General features: G+C 40.1%; 2 protein-coding genes across 7 annotated transcripts in view; one reads left to right on the forward strand and one right to left on the reverse strand.

Moving 5' to 3' along the window:
- syt15 (synaptotagmin XV) overlaps positions 1–6,192 on the reverse strand; it is a 57,245-nt gene extending 51,053 nt beyond the window's left edge. The window contains exons 1-2 of one of the 4 annotated variants that reach the window (XM_028795142.2): positions 5,957–6,192; positions 552–720 (exon numbers count right to left, since the gene is read on the reverse strand). In XM_028795142.2, the coding sequence (XP_028650975.2) occupies positions 552–720; positions 5,957–5,963 (176 nt within the window). In that variant the 5' untranslated portion in view covers positions 5,964–6,192. Of the gene's footprint in view, positions 1–551; positions 721–1,819; positions 1,954–2,711; positions 2,853–5,956 lie in introns of those variants that run through there. The other 3 variants (XM_028795144.2, XM_028795143.2, XM_051923343.1) reach the window with 3 other exon arrangements.
- The window catches only part of LOC114646798 (uncharacterized), a 57,345-nt gene continuing 40,893 nt past the window's right edge, over positions 2,007–18,458 (forward strand). Inside the window, exon 1 of one of the 3 annotated variants that reach the window (XM_028795140.2) lies at positions 2,007–2,154. The gene's annotated coding sequence lies outside the window, so the exon portion shown is untranslated. Of the gene's footprint in view, positions 2,155–2,786; positions 2,855–18,458 lie in introns of those variants that run through there. The other 2 variants (XM_051923340.1, XM_051923341.1) reach the window with 2 other exon arrangements.

The following is an 18,458-nucleotide window of genomic DNA, read 5'->3' on the forward strand; positions in this document are numbered from 1 at the left end:
AAAAATATGATGAAGTGAAGTTATTTCATTGACGTCATTCAATCTTTGTTTTGTTAAGATTATTTTTCATGGGCACTTCCATTTTGTGTTTGTAGTTTTCATGGGTGCTGCCATTTTGTGTGTCTGATTGCTTTAGTGATATCTGTGATACACATACCACATGAGCCATGACTTCATGGTGGCCATGTTATAAAAAATGGCTGTATGAAGTATTAAACAGTGTCCAAACTTCATTGTAAAACAAAAGAAGAAGTTCCCACAACAACTTCATGCTTGAAAACTCCTTTGGTTTTGAATTTTCTGGTTACAGGTTTAGTTAGCTACTTAGAATTTAGTGAATTTTCTTAAAACTTGATGAACGATCATTAGTGTTTTGAGTTTTGGCTCTTTTTGACTTCCCTTCTACAACATTTATAAACTCTGCGCCAAATTCAGTCTGTCCGAATGTCTCCTCTCAGTCATAACAGAGAGTGTCAATATGCTGTCTTGGAATCTCCATTATTCTTCTTCCAGTCCCAATGACTTGTTCATCTCAGTACAATTGTACTCACCAAGGCTTGACAAACTGGCAGCTTGTAGGAGGATTAGTTGTGGGTGGTATGAATTCCTCATAGTGGCGTCGAGGGCACATTCTCCTCCACAAGAAATAAACGCCAATACCAAGGAGAACCAGTAACAGGATACCGCCCAAAACACCAGCAGTCACTCCTGCCACTGGATCTATAGGGAAGAAAAGAAAAACCTAAATGGTGCAGAAGGTCAAGGTGTGCATCAGCATGGACTTGACTTTTATTGCATTGAAAATAAATGACAAATGGTACACTTTGTGCAATCTAAAATAAATCTGATTTACAAATTCACATAGGACATGGGCTTGGGTGCTGACACCACATCCACATTGCACACTGTGGCCAAACAAGACAAGAACATGGGTAGGTTGTTTGGGTGATTATTGAATCCTAGTACAGTGTGCATTTGTGCACTTTTATGGCCAAATATAATTTTCAGCATGCTCTTTAGAGTGAAACTCGGTGAGATAATTGTGTCAGTTTTAGGGGTGTTCAGCACAATGCTATCTTAGAGCAAAAAAAACATGTGATGGGCACAGTGGACATTTCCCTATCGCCATCTAGAAGTGAAATTAAAGCTGCAGCACAGTTTCTTCTAACTTTGTAAAGCTCCTTTTCATAATTATTTCCAATTTCACAACCTGCTTCTTTAGTGACTAGCCAGTAGGGTAATTGTCAGTTGTCATTGCTGTATTATATTTATTTACTGCAATGATCTTATTCTGTTGATCACTTTGTATTTTTGAATTGCAGTTTTAAATGTACCTTTTGCAAGTTTCATGCTGGTAACTGTATTATATAAAACGCCTTCTAATTATCTGCTTTTTAAAGCATTCACTGCAAAATGTGAAAGGTAATATGACAAATAAAGATTGCTTGATTGACTGCCACTGGCACTTCATGCACTGCCAAGACTAACTGAAGTTGTATCAACAGGCATATCAGTTCTGAAGATTAAGCTCATGCTGGTGACCTTCACAAAGTCCAACTTTCTTTTCTACTGAGAGAGTCTTTAGGTGTGAGTAGTAATAAAAGTTAGCTAGCAACCTGCTGTTCAAAATCAAAATTCTCCCTTTTTCCTCCTAACACTGCGATCCATCTGGCATTGTTATCTGTGCCACATCAAAAGGGTGACTCAGCAATGTCACAAGCCCTTGTCTGCAGAAGACAAGCATTGCAAAGACCCCTTGTAGATCACGGCAGACACACCCTAAAGTTCCCTTTTCTGACAGCAGAGATCAGCTGATAACTTTACCTTTTTTTTAGACCAGGGCTATGCAATGTGTATCCATTGCTCACTCTGAAGCACAGCAGCAGAGGACAGGCCTTCTGTCTCTTTAAGACAACAAGAGAGTGGAAGTGTTGCTGACAAGGGCGAGTCACTTGTAAACTGCGCCCAGAACACCTCACTGCACTTTGGAATCAAGATGGTGTGTACACAGCTGCACAGCCATGTCTGAACTGCCGGGGGAGACCAGTGGCCATGAAGGTGCCTGTGAGCCAGCTATGTGGCTGACTCTGAAAAAACCGTGATAACGGGGATTAACAGCAACTGCAGTCCAATTTCCCGACACTCTAAGGAAAGGTAAAACTTGAGCAATGTGAAATGTGGCTGGGTGGGAGGGGGGGGGGGGGGGTTTGCTGGACTTGTTTGTGTGTAATGTAATGCTGTGTGAATGGTGTGAATTTACCTGAGTCATTTTTAGCAATATTGTACTATCAAAAACATTTTTTAAACTAGGAACAGCAAAAATCTGCCATAACAAGCGGAAAACTTTTGTACACCTGTCATACTTGGCATTCTGCGCAGGGTGAATACATGTACTAATATGCTTTAGATTTTACATTCAGTAGTCTAGCTCCAGAGATGCCAGGTACATCTTGTGAAGAAAACTCATACCATTATGAACACAGCGTGTTGTTGGGCTACTTTTATACACCAGCTGCATCATGATTAACTAAACCCCTCTCACACACACACTCATTCAGCCGGGGAAGCCGCCTGCTTCGAGTCTTCATCGTTAAACAGGTTTTACTGAGACGAGCAAGCTGTGACAGAGAACTTCAGCTGACTCTGATTTTATCTTCTAGCCGGATTTTTCTCGTTTCTGCAGCCCAATGTACTTTTAACTAAACGCTTACCTTAGTTCAGAAATGAGGAAGTGTGGCTTTATGTAACTGAGCGCTTTTCTTTCCATCTGGTTTACTCTGCCACCGCCAGCATATGGATCATCCAGATGTGTTCAGCCGTAACAGAGAAAGGGGCTGCCTCTTTTGCATTTATGGTATTTTCTTTTCCTAAAAAGAATTGTGCTGATAATGTGCTTATCCTAAGGGACTCCCGAGGCTACAAATTTTTGTTCCAACCAGTTCCACAATCGGTGAGCCAATTTACTTGCAATTTATCTTGGTTATTTCACTGGCCTTTTTCATTCTGCATTTAGAAAAGGGCAATTGTGTCAGATTTATATTTATAAGAAATTAGGTTGAACTTGCTGCCAATTTTCAACATTGTTGTTTTTTCCAATTTAATTTATCTTTTACTGTGGTGTTTGTTCCCCTAATTGTACCCTAATGGTAATTAACAATGCCATTAGGCATAATGAACAAAGTAAAGAGCTGGGCAAATTACACCAAATGTTGAAAAGCTGCCGCTATTTTAGTGTTATAAAACAACAACAATTTATTTATTATTTAGCCCAAAATCAGCTGATAAATACCTCAATGGGCTTTAACAGGCCCTGTTTTTTGACAGCTCCCCAGCCTTGACTCCTTAAGAAGACAAGTTATACCTATTAGGGCAGGGGTCCTCAATCACGGTCCTGGAGGGCTGCAGTGGCTGCAGGTTTTTGCTCCAGCCCAATTGCTTAATAAGAAACACTTAGTGCTCAAGTAACACTTCTGCTTCACTTTAGTTGTTTAAGCATTTGAACCCTTGTTGCTTATTTTAGTCTTAAACAGCTGTATTCTTGGTTTTTAATTGCTCCTAATTAGCAATAACATGCAAATGACAAAAGAGACCAGCATTTCACCATTTAGCTTGTTACCCTTTACACCTGTGTGGATTTATCAGGCACTATTGGGTTTAATTAAATACTTGGAAGGAAAGTGAAGAGAAAAAAGTGCAGGACTGAGAATTACTCATCCATTTTAGCCTTCAAATCATTTGGATGATATCCTTAGAAAGGGGCAGAAAATCTAGGATACGAGAATGACCTGACATAGCAGAGCTAAAGCACTAACAAGCCATGAAATTAAATTATTGGCAAGAATTGCTTTCTAATTAAGCAACCAGGTTAGAACAAAATCCTGCAGCCACTGCGGCCCTCCAGGACTGTGATTGAGGACCCCTGCATTAGTGAGTCCATCAAATTAAAAACATAATGAAGATGATGAATGTGAAAATCTTAAAAAACAAGACAGTAAAACCCTAAATTATCTCCATGTAACACACAAAATATGCTTGCTATATTCCAATAAAAACTTAGTAAACCCACTTTTAAAATTTTTGATGTTAAGTCTTTTCATTATTCAATGTCGCTTCTCCACTCATTTTCATTTTCCACTAATAGAATACAATTATGGGATCAAAATCAACTGAAAATGGCAAATAAATAGGATATCGATACAAGAGAGTATTAGCATTTAACACTAAGGAAACATAAACATGTTTCTAAATTTATTCAAAATGTAAGCCTCACTCTCCTGAGCTTTTCTGAATGTACAGTAAAGGGATAAAACTACAACAAGCTAATTACAGTTTGGGACCAAAGGGAGAGATAAATTAAATCACTGATTCTGACATTGGTTGGAACAAAAACCAGTAGCCACAAGGGGTCCGCAAGTATAGGGTCAGGAAACACCCACTCACTAACACTTTGTGGAAAGTCTGGCTCTTTTACTGATTAGCTTACTCAATAAAACTCCATGCCTAGTTCTTTCATTTAACAATACTTTTTGCAATGCTGTTCACTTAGTAATGCTCCATTTTTGTCTTACCTTGTTAACATTCTGATGGTTTCTCGTAGTAACCTTCTAGAAGCTTGTTAGGTCTTTGATTCAACAACATGTATGGACAGCCTGAGCCCCTTCCTTGGTAGAACTCTATGAACTCTTTGGCTGCTTACCCAGTTCTGCACTTTGAACTATCTGGGTAGCCCACCTGATATTCTGTGACTACCTGCTCAATGCATTACATGGCTGTCTATATAGGTAGTTTGAAGGAGTCAGTTTGCCTGCTTCATTTAATAACACAGCATTGAGTGTCCGGCAGCCCACCTTAGGCTGTATATGCTAGCTGGTTCTTTGCACTCCCTGATCTTGATCCAATTAACAACACTGTTTCAACCCTGTGGCCAAGTAAGTGAATATCGCCATGTTCAAGTCAGTATAAGTTGTCTATCAAACTGTCTCATGCTGCTCCAGTCATTGATCATTGTCCCAATCGGTAAAAACTGTAGAAGATCCATTTAACATTGTCCAGCGTGTCTTGTTGTATCACAGAATCAATGGGGATTTCCTCAGTTTGGCTTGGAAAATCCACCCAAATGGCTGCTTCTTTTGTTTTTGCCTCTGAATGAATGTCTTGATTAATCAGATGGCTACTGTGAGACCGCCGAGTAAAGTATGCAGAGTATGTTTTCACTTCCCTAATAAATAGAGTGAGAGGTTTATAATTGACCAGTTGTTTTATAAACAGGATCATTTCATTTCTTCTTCATCTGATTGCACTAGTACCTTATTATGGGTTTACCCGCTAGTTTTTATGTACAGCTAGTGCACATAGCACTTTAAAATAAAGATACGTAGTCAATCCAGCAATACTAGAACCTTTGTGCATCTCTTAAAATACTGCTTCATTAAATTTTCACATAAACATAAAAGAGATAGTGTATAAATTCAGAAAAACAGATTGTTTTTGTTATAAAAGCACATCATATCTTAAATTTAGAGTAGTTAGAAGCAAAGAATTTCAGTTAAAGAGCCTCAACAAAGACTGCAACTAGCATGTCTGAGTCCTATTCAGAATGCTAATACTCTCAAATTCTGTGCAGTGTGCACTTTTACTCAAACAACATTAACAATAAGTGATTTATCCTTCTATGTTGGCACATGCTACATTGTTGGATTCATCTACACAATAACGTGACTTTCTTTCATATGGTATTTGTTACAAAAGACTCAGTATTAAGTAAAGCTTGATTGATAGCCACTGCTCCTCAAACAAGATGAATTGTTAGGGAAAATCTTGCACGCAGAATTGCAGTTTGTAGCCTCCACGTGTGTTACATTTCGACAGCGACAGGCTTGAAAATCAAAATGCAGTGTTCTGAGAGATACTTTGATAGATATTCAGTGATTCTTCAGTTTGTTTCCCATGAACTTACCAGCCATGAAGAAAAACAGCAATGCAGAGATGTCCGGCCACGGTCACTTGAGGGAGAGCTGTACACTAGACTCTTTTTCAATGAATATACCACAGGAGTCCAGTTACATTCCTCTTTTTGTTAGCGGAGAAAAGTGAGCTAAACTTCCTTTTCTTTACATAGTATAACAGGACCTCCCAGCCAGCAAAGGGAGACTAAACCAACCAGTCTAAAATACCTGAGCGTGAGAACTCAGCCACCAAGTGTAAACAACAGACCCAAGTGCTGCCTGATTGTCCTTCTACACGGCCAGTAGAATCCACCCCTCCAAATGTGCAGAGCGACCTACCACTTAACCTCATTTTTATCTACAAGCCACGTCAGCCAGTCGCCTGCTGTTTATTCTCAGGTATTCTTTGTGTAGAACCCAAACGTTTAATGCTGCACAGCTCCACATTTTATACTTTTGTTCGTCATTGATACTGGTGTTGTGTTTGGTTCTAGTGGTACCATCTGCACTGGCAATCGGAAGGTTGCCGGTTCGAATCCCGTAAATGCCAAAAGGGACTCTGCTCTGTTGGACCCTTGAGCAAGGCCCTTAACCTGCAATTGCTGAGCGCTTTGAGTAGTGAGAAAAGCGCTATATAAATGCAAAGGATTATTATTATTATTATTACCAAACTTGTTGTCCGCTGCATCCCACAAAGTTAACATAAGCTTGCTCTGTCAGAGTATCCAGTTGATATAGGGCTCAACTTGTCGTTTTTGAAATTAAGCAACAGGAAAAGACTCTTTAATATCAAAGTGAAAACATATCCCTGCATAGTTGTCAAAATTAATTAGAAATGTAAAGCACTGAATAATTGATAACATAAGTATTCTTCCCCTTCAAGTGAGTATTTAGTAGATGCACCTCCTTGAGTCCTTGAGTCAGTCTGCACAGGTCTCTATTAGCTTTGCACATCCAGAAATTGCAGTTATTCTTTGCAAAACTGCTGAAGCTCTGTCCAGTTGCATGGGAATTGTGAGTAAATAGCTTTTTTTTTTCAAATTCACCCACAAATTCTCGATTGGATTGAAGTCTGGACTCTGACTCACAGCCACTCCAGGACATTAGCAGTGCTATTTTTAAGACATTCTTGCAGACTGCATCGGGTTTTCCTCTTTGCAGCATTCATTTTAGCCTCTACCTTCAAAAGTCTTTCTGGGCCTGCTGCAGAAAGGCATCCCCACAGCTTGATGCTGCCACCAACACGCTTCATGGTGGGAATAGTGTGCTTCTGATAATGTCCAGTATTCAGCTTACTCCAAAACATGGTGTGTTGTCTTATGGCTTCTTCCAGATGAATTCAGAGTCTAACAAGTGCTTTCTGGAAACTCTAGCTGAGGCATCACATGCATTTTTTTAACATTGGTTTTCTCTTTATCTCTCAGTCAGTTTGTCGTATGCGCAATCTCTCCAATATGACCAACTCTAGCTTGTAAATCCTGGATGATTTTCGTAGGTCTCTTGGTGAGGTCCCTCTCTAGTCGTCTTCTTGCATGATCATGCAATATTTGTGAACTGCCTGCTGTTATCAGATTTACAGCTGTGCCATACTCTTTCCATTTCTTAATGATTAATTTAACTTGACTTCAAGGGATATTCATTGACTTGGATGTTGTTTTGGCTCCATCCCACAACTTTGGCTTTTTCAACTCCACCACTAAATAAAATGATAGAGTTTCTCTGGCTTGAAATTACCAAGGGGGACTTCTCTTTCCACTTGAAGAATCGATTAAGTGTCTGTGGGCTGAAATCATCAACGGGAACTTGATGACTAATAGTGGGAATTACCGTGCTGAATTAAACTGCATTGTTTAAAGTACAGTACAAGCCCTGTTAAGGAGCTCTGTTCATCAAGTCACCCAGGGGCCTGCAGGGGTCTTAATCCAGCATTGGTTACTGCATTGGGTGACCCCAACCCTAGGGATGCCACTAACGCCACTCGAAACTTCAAGGGGCATTAATGGCATTAATCAATCTGAAAACAGAGAGTACCGAGACCTATGTATATCACCTTCAGGTACTGGTCTTGGCCATATATATTTTCTAAAGTTTAAAGACATCAGTTTAAAGAAGACTTGTTTGATAGTGCATAAACTTATTGTAGTTTGGGTTTTATACATGAGCTGAATCCAACGCTTAGTTGAAAGCTGACAGAAAATGATCCTGGCAGAAATGTGGGCAAGGCGGGATCCAGCATCATATGGCATACCAGCCCACTTCAAGGCACCCTTGTTTGTCAGAGTCACTGGTTAGTCGGATGAGATCTACGTACTGTGGAGTAAACAGAATCTGTAAAGCAGTGGTCCTAATGGCAACTGGCAATGAGCAGAAAAGACACTCAACGCAAATTATGCTGAATGCTGAAAGGCTGCAGCTACTTCGGCGACAAAACCACTAATGTGCTCTTTGGTGAATAATGGAGTAAATAACCAGAATACCTGATATCATGATGATAAGGCTGAAAATCTTAAGAACAGAGATAAAAAAACACGTTATCTGTATGTAACGTAATGAATACTTTGTACATTCCAATAAATTTTTGGCAAACCCAGTTTTTGAAATTCAGGTGTCAATCCTCTTAACATTTTGTGTTATTTGATTTTTGCTCTGCTCATGTTTCAAATGCCATTATTAGGATACAGTTATGGAAGAAAACTGCACAGAAAAGGCAAACTAATAGTAAAATAACAAAAAGGAATAAAAGGAAAGGGATAACGGCCAGCTAATTAAACAATGAGAGCAGTTAGTGATAAGATAACTCGCTGATTGTGCAATTGGTTGGAACAAAAATCTGCTGCCACATGAAACTCCCCACACTCCCCCATACCCCCAACTGGGACTGAAAACCAGTGCTCTAGAAGAATCCCACCCAAAAACTAAGCAAAGTCAGTCATGAATTTGTGAAGTATGAAAGAGTTCAAGATTCAAAGTCAAAGAGCTGCCTACTCTGTGGGCTGAGCATTATTAAGGAATTTCAGACAGTTGAAGTTTTGAAATTCTTTTGTACATCGCAAATGTTAAAAAATAATTTGAAAAAAATCTGTTCTGACAGTTTTGAATATGTTGAAGTTATAATAAAGTCTGAAAACTTTAATTTAGTTAAGAGAACCATTCTCCAGCAAACTGCTTATCACATATGCTCATTGTCCCTTCTTATGTCAACAGACATGCTGCTAAACAGATTTACCGCTGTATGCTAGAATGTTTACTATTCTTTCTAGACAATTTCTAATCAAATTATCCTTTTGCATGAGTACTAATAAAGTACAAGGATAAACTGGAAATAATGAAGGTTTAGATTTGAGAAATGAAGAATTCGCTCTTGGATAGATTTGGTGAATGTGAGAAGTCAGAACGTAAAACAAATACTGCTATTTAGACACAGTAGTTCCAATAATAATGGGGTTACAGCATAAATATTCTATTATTATTATTATTTAACATATTTTCTGGGATAGGCACATTGCTAACACCTATGTTTGTGTTTATATTAAGGAATGTCTTCAGTATGTGACATGTATTTAAAAATGACTGCTTTCTGTAGTTTTATGTATGTGCTTTGGTTTATTTGTATTGTCTGTAGGCTTTTGTGTAGTGCATGTGAGATGACACCAAAGGCAGATATAACAATGAACGCAATGATCACCTTGTTCCTTTATCTACAAGTCGTGTACTCTTTGTGTCAGTTCTGCACACTTTTGCATTTTATTTGTGTGTTGTGTGTCTTTGGTACTACTGGTAATATAATTTCATGTTGTTTCTCTACCAGTGTTAGGTTTGCTCTGTTATGGTGGATAGTTTTGTCTGTCAGTATAGTTCTATCACAATATAGTTTATTTGTGCCATTTTCTAGTACTGTGGTGTGAGTGTACTTCTAATATGGTTTATATGTATGTAATAGTTTAAGTTGTCTGATTATGTCCTCTGTGATATTGTCTGTGGTATATACAGTAGGTTAAATGGTGTGTAACTTGTGCTTACACAAACTATTGCTTTGTGTAGTTTTGCTGTATGCTGTTTAGTGTAGAAGAACCTTCTTAAATTTTAATCTGTGAGTTGTATAAATTAATTATATCTATGAGACCCTTTCCTTTGTCTTCGTGTGGAAGAGCGAGTCATTCTATGGCTGCTTTGGTGCAATGTTGTTTGTGTTTTGGGAGTAGTGTTCGTGTTTTCCTTCAGAGCTGTTATAGGTCTGTTTGTGACCAATGTAAAATTCTGAAAGAACACATGATTATTGATATGGCCTAAGTTTTGATGGCTTTTATCGTATGGCAACGATTGTTTTTGTATACTATTTTGTTGTAAGTTGTATATTTAATTTGTTTGTGTTATATAGGTTTGTCCTGTTGGAACCTAAGGTATGTTATATAGTTCACCATTTGCCATGGCCTTGATCCTGTTGAGGTTTTATATCCACCTTCTCTAAGCATCCCATTTTCTACATTGTTTCATATTTGTACAGTCCATGTGTATGTCCTATGAATGTGTTTCGATTATTTCTAGTAATAGCTGTAATTGTTTGTTCCTGCATATATTTTTATGTCACCCTTATAAAATAGTTACAATAGAGTGTACTTTTGATGTTAGTTTTTGACTTTGTATCCATATCGCTCAGGGATTATAAACAATTTCATTTTCATGTTGGTTCGTTTTGAACAGGAATGATATTTTTACATTCCTGCTCCAGCATTCCACCCCACTTTCTCTAGTTGGTGACCAATTAGATTGAAATGAACAAACAGTTAATAACGTTTTGTGCATTTTGATGATAAGCTGCATTGCTTATGGGAAATACCTATGGTATTAAATCAAAGAGAAAGGGAGGTTGGGAGCATGTGCTGATAGCACGTTGCCACATCCACCGCACAACGACCCACCTGGATTGAGACCGGAATGCAGCGGGTGACACCTCAGCACCACATTGGACAGTGTGAGGTTTTTTACGGTGGCTGGAGTGCCAATCCTGCAACCAATCCTCATGTTTTCCCTGTAAATTGGAGGACCTGCTTGCAGGGCAGGATGCAGGCTAACATCATACCCAGGACAAAGCAATTGCAGGTTAAGGACCTTGCTCAGGGGCCCAGTGAAGTAGAGTAACACTTCTGGCATTTATGGGATTCGAACTGGCAAACCTACCGATGGCCAGTGCAGATCCCAAAGCTACCACTCTGCCCATTAAATCAAAGACATCCCTTAAAACAGAAACATATTTGTTTATTAAGCACATTTTAAACAAAAAGCACTGTTGTAATATAAACAAATAAAAATAAACAATCAAAAGACCTTAAACAAAATCCACAACTGTAAATGGCTAATGTATCTGCATCTTTGAAGAAAGATAAATCTTTGCAAATGTCAAAAGAGAGGCTGTAGAAGAATGAAGTAGCCTACATATTTCAGCAAAACTGTAACTGGCTACATATCTTAACTTGCTAAATATGCCTTGGTGCGACTCCAACTTTAACATCCCAGTAGAAACATAAAACTGAGGAAGAACATCATAAACGTGTCACAGTACTTGGTTACATCACATGAGCAAAGTTTTAATAGCCTAATATCAAGCAATCACTGCTGTTTTACAGCGTAGGCTAACTGCATCATCTATCAAACAAAAAATAATAAATGTCTTTATTATACGAAAAAGGCTATAAGATAACACAGAATTACGTGTGTTTTTAGCCTAACAAACCATACATTAACTTCTACAGTTGTGACTGAAAAAACAATGTTTGATCAGTGTGGATTTCTGTGGTGGCTTACACATCACTTGCTTGTTTAGATGAATAAACAGGATATCTTCTGTCTTTAAATTAGTCTGCAAAGGTGACAAGATATATTGAGGCAAAAAAAGGCTCACACACCACTGAAACGAGTAACAGGAAGAGGAAGCCTGCTCATTGCCGGTTTGTACAACTCTGAATATGACACTGCAGATTACCACCATGATTGTCAGATATTTTATCAGTGCATCCACCCTACAATGTGACTTGTTGATTGCACAAAGTTTTTGGTATGAATTCTCTTGCTGCTAATCTTTGAAAATCCATTAGATGATGCTATGTCCTGTGATGTAAAACCGGAGAGATATGTAAGCTTACAGGGAAAATATTTAGGCTACAGAAGCTACTTTCATGAAAATAATGTTATTAACTGGTTAACATGTTTTAAAATAATGATTTCACCCTGGAACATTTTAGATTTGTTTTGCTCCCAGGTTCAATCAAATTCAGTGAAAAATTATATTTTTTTCAGTTTTTGTTTTTTGTTCCATGCAATGTTTGTCATCAACTGAGGGGAGCACACTGATCACAGTGAAAATGTTGGGGCACCAGCCGGCGTGCCCTTTTTAATATTTAAAATGTCCAAAAAATAAACAGGCACTCAATGGTGTTTCAAATAAAGGCAAACAAAAAGCAGTGTGAACTAAAGAGTAAACAAGAGGATTCAGCATTCTCTTAGGTACGTCAGTATTCGGGTGGGAGCACCGCTCTTTGGTCTGCTCTGTCCGGAATGAGATGAGCCATCTCAGGAGGGTCTCGGCTTTTTAGCAGAAGGGGTGGAGTCATTTTCATTCCATGAGTAGTTCTTTTTTTTATATATATTTATTTTGTTAATCCCTGAGGGGAAATTGTCATTTCTTATGACCTTTTGGGGGGGTGCGGGGGGTCTTCAGAGAGCAAGGTTGATCATTGTACAGTGCCGTGCTCAAAGGGCCAACTGAGTAGGATTCCTTCTACCTTTGATTTGAGATGACAGCCTTCCAGATACAGCACAGATCCTTAGCCACAAAGCTACCACTCTACCTTTTTAATGCTGTGGGAGAAAATGGAGATGATATTGTCTGTGATGGCGCCACCTTGTGTCCCAGAGTGGTAGTGCTTACCTCCGGTGAGCCCAGAAGGTGAACCTCAGACATGCATGTGAGAAAGCAGAAAAAACATTATTAACTGTAATAATTATAAGTATCCTATCTATCCATCCATTATCCAACCTGCTATATCCTAACTGCAGGGTTGCGGGGGTCTGCTGGAGCCAATACTAGCCAACAAAGGACGCAAGGCAGGAAGCAGACCCCAGGCAGGGCGCCAGCCCACCGCAGATGATTATAAGTATTTTATCTCACAAAATACCAATGACTGTATTTTGTATTAATCATGCTGCAGAGAGCTATATGATTTTTATTTCTAAAAATATAAGACAAAAATGTCATTTATGAATTAATAAATAAGGATTATTAATCTGGCAGCACGGTGGCGCAGTGGGTAGCGCTGCTGCCTCGCAGTTGGGAGATCTGGGGACCTGGGTTCGATTCCCGGGTCCTCCCTGCGTGGAGTTTGCATGTTCTCCCCGTGTCTGCATGGGTTTCCTCCGGGCGCTCCGGTTTCCTCCCACAGTCCAAAGACATGCAGGTTAGGTGGATTGGCAATTCTAAATTGGCCCTAGTGTGTGCTTGGTGTGTGGGTGTGTTTGTGTTTGTCCTGCGGTGGGTTGGCACCCTGCCCAGGATTGTTTCCTGCCTTGTGCCCTGTGTTGGCTGGGATTGGCTCCCCGTGACCCTGTGTTCGGATTCAGCGGGTTGGAAAATGGATGGATGGATGGATTATTAATCTAATCAAACAAATATAATCTAATGAAGATATTAAAGTTATAATAATGTAATCTCTTTATAACTAATGCAATGAACTTTAAGAAAACTGCTTAAAATGGGTTTGTGTGTGTATACTGAGAAGGACACATTCTTTAGAAAATGTAAGTGCCTGGTACTGCTTTGTTTTTCTATACTCCTATATGTCATAAATTAAGATGTAACCCTAAACTATGTATGACCTCAAAATGAACTGTTATGTATTTTTCTGTTCTCTCTTTGGCTAATGAACAAGCTAGGTGATAAAAGGGAGAACAGTTTTCTTTTAGGCCAGTCTACCCGAACTTAAATCAGTTGGCTGAGCTGGGGGTTTGGCAGTCTCACAGTCTCTCTAACTCACCAAGAATAAATATTAAAGAAATTGCTTTTAATTTTAAATTGGTGTTTATCTCGTTGTTTTTCAACTTCAGCTCTCACACATGCGTGACACTCTTTAATTCCTGTTATTGTGTGTAGTTTAATTTGTTTAATAATGGGTTGTGAGTGCGACAGAACCAGAGAGGTCTGCAGCTAAGTGAGTCTTGCCTTGTTTTGTTTGTGTTGAGACTGTGTGTATTGATGTGTTGTTGAAATGGAGATGTGGTGTTGTTCGCTAGTCCCATAGGGAGTGTATGAGTACAGGGGGTATCTTGTATATGTTGTGACAGATGGCCGGGATCTATGCCTGGCTGGGACGCCCCTTCACCACATCTGCCAGGGGGACAAGGGTGGGAAGCCCAGTATCTCCCCCTGGATGCTAAATGGCAGCATCCCTGGGTTGCAGTGGTGCCTCAGACTCCCCCAGGACTTCATGGGGGTTGGAATTCTGTGCGGTTTTGTGGGGTTCCGCTGGCGCCGCCAGGGGGTGCTGCAACAGGAGCGGCTGGCCCCTTTTGGGCACTGATTTTGCCTTACCCGGAAGTGCAGCCGAATGCCCGTAATCAACCACCTGGAGTACTTCCGGGTGCCTGATAAAAGGGGGCCAGCAACCACCACTCAGGGGCCAGAGTTGGGAGGAGGAGGACGAAGCTTGCTGAGGAGGAGTGGTGGTGGAAGAGAAGAGAGAGTGCTTTGTGTTTATTTGTGCTTGGGACTGTGTTGTGGCTGGAGGGATTATGGGGAAGACGTGCCCTCCAGCTGAAGAAAAATAAAAGCTTGTTTGTTTTTACACATGCCTCCCGTGTCCAATATGTTTCGGGACAGGTACTATATAGCATCATTCTTACAAGGTGTAATATTCATACTAGTCATATAGCTAGCTGTTCCTTGCAACCCATGTGTTGCTTTCGGCAGCTTTTTTATTTTATTGTTATTATTTTAATTTATACAGTACCTTTCATACATACAAATGCAAGTCCAAATGCATTCAATAGAATGTAAAAATGAATAAATATAGTAATAAAACACACTTGATTAAAAATATAAAATTAAGCATAGTATAAAACAACATTGTAGGGCATACCCATGCCAATTTAGCACTGCCAGTTCACCTAACATGCGTGTCTGTGGACAGTGAGAGGAAGCTGAAGCAAACTGACGCAGATATGAGGAGAACATGCAAACCCCACGCAAGGAGGACCTGGGACATGAACCCTGGTCCCCTTACTGCAAGACTGCAAACTCTGCACATACAGGGCCAACATCTTTCAAATATCAGAGGAAACCCCTGGGGAAAAACCACACAGCTGGTGACCCTGTTGGGATTTCACCAAAGCATTCTGGGACTGTGCCACCATGCCACTCACAAATAATAGCGATTAGACTTTTTTATATTCATTTTAAACTGGAGGGATGCAGGCAAACTGTACAAATCAAGCGTTGGACTTCAAAGTTATTGTTGCTTGCAGTACAGTAAAACACTAGGAAAACCACTGACTACTTGAAACTAAAGGTCAACTATGACTAACGTCACTGTCATAAATGGATTCTGGATTGTTCTTGCAGCTGAAAGGCAATCCCATCATATGTGAGTAGTGCAGGGGTTTAGCATGCGATATACTGAATCTCAGACGCACTAACCCACTCTGCTTGCAAGTACTCCATTTATGTCAAGCAGCCCTGCTAGATTCAGTGGAGGAGGAACACTTTCTCTTCCTCTTACTCCACTGTTTAAACAAAATCACCCCTTTGTGCTGCTCAGGGATGAATGAGGCGGATTTTCACGCCTCCTCTCTCATAAAGCAATGGAACATGATACACGCTGGATGGACTGCTTTGATTTGCAGGTCATTGGAGAGCAGGAATGTTTTACAGTGCAGGGAGCACGGCTAATACATTCAGCACAATAGCGCAGTACAAAGACAATGCAATCACACAAAACAAATTAACAGCCACAAGAGAGAATGCAACACTTCCGCACAACATGCTCCCTGACAAAAAAAAAGGAAAGGCCATGCAGTCACGAGAACGGACAGTGCAATCCAAAAATGCAGCACAGCAAAGAGCTAGTACAGCACAATAAATACACATTATGGCGGACAGCTGGGGCCCTTTCCCACCTGGGATGCCTTTATAATGGAAGGGCTGCATGACAGAGTGTGCATTATCTCTCCCAAGGTGCTAGAGGACAGCCCCCCTGGGTTGCTGCAGGACCATGGGTTCCCGCAGGGCATGCTTGGAGTTGGAGTTTGCTACAGCCGTTTGGTTCTGTGGGTGCCACAAGGGGGTGCTGAAGTGCCCTAATGGGTTGGGTGTCTGTCACACCTGTGAGTACTAAAAAGAAGTCACATAAAAGAAGTCAGCAGCCACTACTGCAGGAGCCAGAGTCGGGAGGAGGTGGACAAAGCTTGCTGGAGGAGTAGTGGAGGTTGAAGAGAAAAAAGAGAAAAGAGACAAAAGAAAGTACCATATTCATTGCTGTGCAGGTGGGAAACGAGAGAAAGCATTTCCCACGACAAAAAAATAAAAAAAAGTGTGTGCTGCGTCTGCTTGTGTCGGGTTTGGGTGGCAGGAGTGCCCTTCGTAGGCCACAACATACAAGATTTGAAAGACCCACTTACATAGAAAATGCAGTAGAATTAAAGCATTAAAGACATAAAGGCTTGTTGAGAATAACTGCAAGGACACTCAGAACACGGCAAAACAAATATGGCAACATGCAGCATTTTTTTTTAGCAAGTCCAATGCAGTAATTCACTACAGATACAAATGGAGGCAACAATACAATTATACAACCAACAGGAAAGCAAATTCCACAGAATCAAGCAACTCATTAATTGCAATAGCTGAGATAATACTATCACACAATTATAAACTTCTGTTTTGTTTTTCGTTTGACTGCTAATCCATGATTGTATATTTATTAGTTATTACATCATTTTCATTTAAGGCAATCAACTTTTGTTACCTGTCCTGCTACACTTGCTGAACAAACAGGCCCTAGCTTAATGTTACTCAGTTATGTTTACCTCTATTGTAAGTCGCTTTGGATAAAGGCATCTGCCAAGCAAATAAATATAAATGTACATGAACTGAAAAAAAAACTACAAAAAAATTAATACAATACATAAAAGCATAAACAGCAAACACGGTAAAATTTTAAAAAGGAGCATAGGGTACAGTCACACTGGACATACTGAAAGCTGCAGCGACTACATGAATAACTGCACAAAGTGCAATCTCATTTAATGAATATGGCCCAGGACAACGAAATACAATGACACAACACAGAGCAATCCAAAAAAAAAAGTACATCATAGGCTGTATCCACACTACTACGAATTTGTTTAAAATCCCAGATACCAGTCTCCATTTTTTTCCTTTTGTCCCCACTAAATTAAATGAGGACTGTTCATAGTACCCTGTGCCTGCACTCAGTGAAGAGTGTTATACAAATATAAGCAGCAATGGTAATTATAACTACTCCGGCATTTTCAAGACGAAGACTACTGAAAGCACTCTCCAGAGCTGTATACTTCTCAAAACACAGACTCAGCATTATGGTGTGGACAGCCATAAACACAGTTTTTATTTTTCCAAAACACAGACTCTAATCGCACTCTGATTTGTTCATGCTTAATTCCCTGATTGGGTCCTGCTCATTATAATGTCTCATTCTCTGATCAGAGTGTATCTGACAGAATATGCAGCACAACTCCTGGTCCTGTCACATGTTCACTGCAACTGTTTGCTTGCATGTATCACCAAGCCATTGCAGACAATTCAAAATGCAGGGGCACGTCTGGTGTTCAATCAGCCGAGGCAGGCATATGTTATTACACTTTTCAGATCACTACGTTGGCTCTCTGTAGCAGCATGTATTCAGTTCAAATCCTTGATGATTACCTACAGAGTAGTCACTGGATTAGCACCTATATACATGGAGATACTTCTGAGGTCTTATGCTCCTTCTTGCCCACTCAGGTCAGCTGATGAACATTATCTGGTGATCCCAAATCCACGTGGTATTAAACCTTTTAGCCGGTTGTATGAGCTAGAATTCTGACTCCTTCAATGTTTTTAAGAAGTGTTTAAAGACTCTTGGAATTTCTGTGCCACTGATTTTAGTTGTTAGGTTTTCATTATCTAGGAATTGTAGCAAAGAGGTACATTACCTGCATTGTGAGGGAGTGTCAGTTATGGCACTACGGCCATGTGGCTAGATTCCCCGAGGGTGATCCAGCTCGTAGGATCCTCATTGTTGGACCAAGGGGATGCCCACGTAACACCTGGCTGCGGCAGATAGAGGGTAATTTCTGGAGGGTGGGACTGGACCATGTGTCTGTCTGGGGGGGGTTGCCAACTGGGATCCCGAGCTGTTTCATCGTGTGGTGGGTGCAGCAGCAACGCACTGTACTAGTGCATGCTCCCCAACTTGACCTGATTTGACTTGAATTGTAGCTGCCTTG

Source organism: Erpetoichthys calabaricus, chromosome 2, assembly GCF_900747795.2.
Source record: "Erpetoichthys calabaricus chromosome 2, fErpCal1.3, whole genome shotgun sequence".
Taxonomy (NCBI): domain Eukaryota; kingdom Metazoa; phylum Chordata; class Cladistia; order Polypteriformes; family Polypteridae; genus Erpetoichthys; species Erpetoichthys calabaricus.